Consider the following 5,767-nt stretch of genomic DNA (forward strand, 5'->3'; position numbering starts at 1 on the left):
CATGCTCAGATGAGCGGCCAAAATCTTCGGTTTATCTAGTATGACCGGAAAGAAAAGGTGATTTCGGCGGTCTTTGTGGACGCACAAGCCATAAACGCGAATATTTCACGTTTCATTTCACGCAATACTTCCTACTACCGCTATAAAATTACCCACATATCTTTTAGAGACAAAAAATAACAGTGCGCAAGCTCCAACAAATCACAAATCCTTAAGATGTTTGGATGACGAATAATTTTTTATTCCAACCAGGCACTGTGTACTGTAATAATACGGATCAGCGCATAAAGCATGGTAGTATATTTTTCCTTGTGTAGAAGCCTGGCCACCTCTAAACAACTTCTCTTGCGCACACTTCTTTACTCATCAACAGAGCATGGCGATATTCTTATAGAAATCCAGATGACGCCCGAATATTTAGGAAATTAGCTTTGTCCACCATACGCAATACACTCAGCATAATTGTTCCTTAGACACTTATGCGAGCAAAACTCATAAAAACTTGATCTTTGACACCACACATTCGCTGCTTGCAAAGGCCAATGCCATATTCTGCTGCCATTACTTGGATGCGCAAAGGCTCTTTTATTCAAGCACGTGTCTTTCAAAAGAGCCATCATTCACAAATCTTGGCGTGCATTTATCTTCACCTGGCTTCTGCTAAACTTCAACATAAGCTTCGTCCTGTAGCAGTGCATCAAGTGTAAAGTTTTGGAGACATTCAAGAAGTTAGGGCTTACAAGAACGACGTGGTAATAAAGACTCAAGATCAATGCTTGAGAAGTAGGTCCATCACTTTGTACATTGCAAAGTTCGTATCTAAAGCGTCAAATGCAATCCGTTTGCTTTTCATGTGCGATATTTTTTCTTTAACAAGTTGTGCTATACCACTATAAGTACGAATATGAAGATACAAATTATTCCAAACAAATTTGTTCTCAATAAAATTAAAGCAGGCGGTGTTTCGACTAGCGGCAGGGAGTGCACTTTCCGAGCTCAATATCGCTAATTTGGGGACTTGCAAAATATTAGTGGCATTTATCAGAATTTGCGATACAACGACCAATTACTCGCTGTTAATAGTTTGTGCCACAGTTGACAGGACTATGTCATTACCCTTGCTGTTCACGGCAGCACAGCTCTGCGTTTAATTTATTGCAGCAACATTTACTGCAGAACTGGTACTGTAAGGCGAGGTAGCGATGGAATTCGATCTCAATGATTCTGCGGCACCGACACAGTTTTCAGTAACACCAGAGCCGATTCAGGGGACGCAATCAGCTTCGTTGCCGACGGGCGAGGTAGCTGACAGCTAAGTTGCAGCGAGAACAGCCGCATACTGCTTTGAAACCAGCTTGTGAATATGCCCACTAAATAAGTACAGTGAGAACAGGCGCCTTCGTGAACAGTAAACGAAGGCAGAATCGCTGCAAAACGGGAGAATCTGTGCTCGTCTGCACGTCGGTTACCATCAACGCCAATGCACGAAAGCATGACACGTCGCAGCCTGCAAGGTAGCACTGCCGCAGCATCGATTAGTCTGCCAGCTATTTTTTGGGCTTTACATTCCTGCTGACGTATATTCCGCTATAGAAATGAAGCTATCAGCCTAAGCAGAAAGTTTGTTCTATCCATCCTGCTTGTGCAGTGGTTCCCCTCGCACTTGGCTGCCAACTTGCTGCTGAGATAATTCCGTGCGGCAGCAATAATCTCTAAGCACCCACTGCAATAAACAAGGTTCTTTACTTGTCAAGATATTGACAGTGCGAGCAAGATAAACCGAAGGAAATCACTGAAGCCGGATCCTGGAATATTTAAAGTGCTTTTGAGGTTCGACTAAGCGTTTAATGCATTTCTTTCACAGGTGATTTCTTTGTGACAGGATTTAGTTCCCTAGATACCGCAAATAGGGTGGTTTTTGATGCCATATGGCAAGTGCAAATAAAAATAATTATTCAAGAAATATATATAGAGCAACTTTTCGTCCGACATTTGTGTGAAGGCAATTGGTACCACCGCGAACACCATCAAACTTTTTTTACAATCTCTAGAATAATCAGCTTACTTAAAGCATAAACTGCTTCTATGATTCTTCGAGTGTATACTTGAAGAGCCTCATCATTCATATATTAATATTTTCATCAGTTATGACACCTTGCAGGAAACTTTGCACATCCCCGTAAAAATTACCCACTGATGTTTCCCGCTGGAAAATATATGATTTTTTTTTTTTGGGGGGGGGGGGGTAAACGGACATATTCATTCAGATAAATACAGTTTTTCGGTGGCAAAAACTGGATTTCGAAAGGGTTGATGATTGTGACCCCGAGTATGGGTCGGAGAGTGATGTCTTTGAGGGCAGGGATTTTGTAAGGGCGGTACTTGTGGGTTGATAATACCATTATTTATTTTTCTGTTCACTCACCTAATACACGTCGACTTTGTAATTAAACTAAACGGCTAATTGACAATGTTACTTTCCTGTCTGCCATGCTGCAAACAAGTCTAGTTTTGATGTGGCCAGTTTTCAGGTTCTTATTTTTCGTCGCACATTTGTAACACTCTGGCTGGTTAGATAGGATGCGAGGTAAATATTTTTTCACATAGGTCTTCACTGTTGCCAGACTAGCTGCCTTGAATTGCTCGTAGTTAAAAGTGCAACAGCAGGTTACTTCACTTGTGCCCTGAAGCCCGCTCAAAGCTGTTTGAGAACATGGACTAGTCACGAGCATTCCTCTTACCAAGAACAATTTGCAGCCACAGAGCATTTCACTTCTACAAACTATGCTTTCAACTATAATGCTCATGAACACAACAAGTGGTCTTTCGACCGGAGAAGAAAACGTTTCCAAAAGCATCAATATTTTTCAGCTTTCCCTGCAATGCTCACCTGAAAACAGGCCCATACTGCGATGCCCATTCCAGTGCCTTCTTACGGTGAAAATCCGGCTGGTTCAGCTCCACATGTCCCAGAATAGAACTTGTCGGTGGCATTGGCGGGAGTTTAGCGCCAGGTGGGAGCCTTCGATGGCGCAGCCATTTCCGCACAAGAAACCATGCTAGCAAATAAATGGTTGAAGCTACCAGAAATGTGCCGAATTCCATGGCATGAAGCACTGAAGGATATCTTGGCTTCCGCTGAGTTAAGTGCTGCGTTGTAAATTCTGAAGAGTACGTACTGCAAAGATCATTTTACAGACTTTTGTTAGCAGGAGACAAAGCTGCACTCTACGTTGAGAGATTTTTAATCCAAAAGGCGCACCTTAGTATTCAAAAAGCTGTAAAAGCTTGTTAGACTCAAGTGCAGGATTCTTGGACTAAAATTTTGAATATATGAACGTTGCAAAGCACTGTTATGGAAATATTGAAAGTGACTGTTCATTCTTCTGATGCGCAGCAAAATCTTTTCTTTAAAGTTATTCCACCGTTCGCACAGAGTAGTTATGACAGCCATAAAAAAACATTGAAGATCGTTTTTTGGCGATAGCAAAAATGTTAATAAGAAAAATTGCAAGCCTGCCAAGGGGGACTTGCGGAAATGTTGACTGCTTTAGAAAAACTTAAACGTTAGAAAAAATGGCGTTCATGAAGCACTCCCCGTTAAAATGTTGCTGAACTTCTGGTTGGCGTTCAACAGAACTTTCACTGCGTAAGGAATAACGGGATGGTGTACCAAACGCGATCAAAACCGTACATTTCCTCTGCACTTCTTCTCCTGGATGTCTTGGACACCGGACGCTTTACATTAATAACAGATCTCTCAGTCCCTTCAAGGCTAAGTAACAATGTCTCCCGTGACACCTCTCCGGGTCTCACTTTTACTAAAAATGTCACCCACCCTACCTGTACAAACCTAGGGGAAACCAAAGGAAGCGGCCATTATATGCTCTCGATCAACATACTGTCCCCAAAGCACCGGATGCCCCTAGGTATCGTCAAGATCACCAACTGGTTAGCCTACAGAGCCGCGGCTCTACATTCCAGATCTATTACTGATATCGCGGAATGAACTCAGGGCCTCTGTGACACCAATCAATCGCACACGCAAACCCTGAAACAGATCTTTGACAATCCAGCAGTCGACCCTGTCTCCTCCACCTCTGGGAGGCCCGTCATGGCCTGTTGAAAAGATGGCGCCGGCAACGACACAATCGCACTTTCAAAAAGCACACGGCGCAACTTACCTTACAAGCTCGGGAATATGCAACGCAACTCTATGCCCAAAACTAGCGTGAATTTTGCGACTCACTTCGTGTTAACCTGAGTACATTTAAAACATGGGCCAGACTATGCGGCATTTTACACCCTGGAACAAAAAAAGGCGTCTACCAATAGAATCTTGCAAGCGGTAGCCCATCAATTTAGCGGCACTGACCCAGAGCGCCAGGACACCCTCCGATTTAAATATTTAGACGCTTCGAGAGCCACTTACCTCAACTACCACTTACACCGGCAACACCAACCTGGAACTCGGCGCGCCAATCACTACGAAAAGGCCTTCGCAGCTGGCCGTGCTTGTAACCGCTCTAGTGCCCCATGTGCCAACAAAATCACTAACGCAATACTACGCAACCTCTCCAATGATTGCTTTCAAGCAATTGCCTAATACATCAATGATGAACTGTGAACCCGAAGCAATACACCCCCTGAATGGAAACATGCAGAAGTGATACTCATCCCTAAGCCCAACCGCAAGCCACCCTTTCTCTCTGCTCTGAAACCCACATCACTCAAGTCCTGCTTCGGAAGCTATACGAGCAAATCATACAAACACGTCTGCAAAACTATATTGAAGATCATAATCTCGTTCCCGCTTTTATGCTCGGCTTCCTTCCAGGTCTTTCTATGCAAGACGCATTTCTTCTTCTCAAATACGAATTCCTCACGGGGATATCTCCCGGCGAAGAGCACCTTCTGAAACTTTACGTTATGGGCGCCTTTGACAACATTTCCCACTCTGAAATCCTAGAAAGTCTAAACCAGATACACTGTCGATCTCGCATGTTCCAGTATACCTCCACCTTTCTCGCTGCCCGCACAGCCGCAATAGGTATCGGATCTGCTAGGTCGCCTCCCTTCCAAACACCTTACAAGCGCGCACGACAAGATGCTGTCCTATCGCCACTACTATTCAATATAGCCATGGCCCCTCTTGCCCCCAAAGCCGCCGCCGCGGTGGCCCTGTGGTTATGGCACTCGGCTGCTGACCCGAAAGACGAGGGCTCAATCCCAGTAGCGGTGGTCGAATTTCGAAGGAGGCGAAATTCTAAACGCCCGTTTACTGTCCGATGTCAGTGCACGTTACAGAACCCTTGGTGGTCAAAATTTGCGGAGCCCTTCACTCAGGCATCGCTCACAGCCTGGGTCGCTTCAGGTCTATAAACCCTTTTAAATCAAACCAAATCTCGCCCACAAGCTCTCTACATTCTCCGCAATCGGATATACCATCTACACGGACGACACCACCATCTGTTTATCCCGAGGATCCCTCGCCGCCACAGAGCAAGCCTTACAAACAGCCGTCACTGTGGTCGAGAATTTTGTTCAGACCAGCGGTATATAATGTGTACCGGACAAATCGGGTATCCTCTTTGTTCATGTGTATATCCACCACTAGACTGCTTGCGCTAAGGGTTTAGAACACGTTTGCTGAAATCCAGGAGGCTGTTCGGAACTCCCAACAGACTCGTCTCATCACCACCTTGGTGGGTAGGGCCATTCTTTCAAAGATAGGCGACCTGCAAGCCACCAGGACTATGGCCCTGAT

The 5,767-nt window shown here is 44.7% G+C and overlaps 1 protein-coding gene across 1 annotated transcript in view; it reads right to left on the reverse strand.

Moving 5' to 3' along the window:
* The window catches only part of LOC144134930 (cytochrome P450 2H2-like), a 63,098-nt gene extending 59,934 nt beyond the window's left edge, over positions 1-3,164 (reverse strand). The window contains exon 1 of the mRNA XM_077667731.1: positions 2,891-3,164. Coding sequence (XP_077523857.1) covers positions 2,891-3,105 — 215 coding nt within the window. The 5' untranslated portion in view covers positions 3,106-3,164. The remainder of the gene's footprint in view (positions 1-2,890) is intronic.
* Between the last annotated feature and the right edge of the window lie 2,603 nt (positions 3,165-5,767).

This window comes from Amblyomma americanum, chromosome 5 (assembly GCF_052857255.1).
Source record: "Amblyomma americanum isolate KBUSLIRL-KWMA chromosome 5, ASM5285725v1, whole genome shotgun sequence".
NCBI classification, from domain to species: Eukaryota; Metazoa; Arthropoda; class Arachnida; order Ixodida; family Ixodidae; genus Amblyomma; species Amblyomma americanum.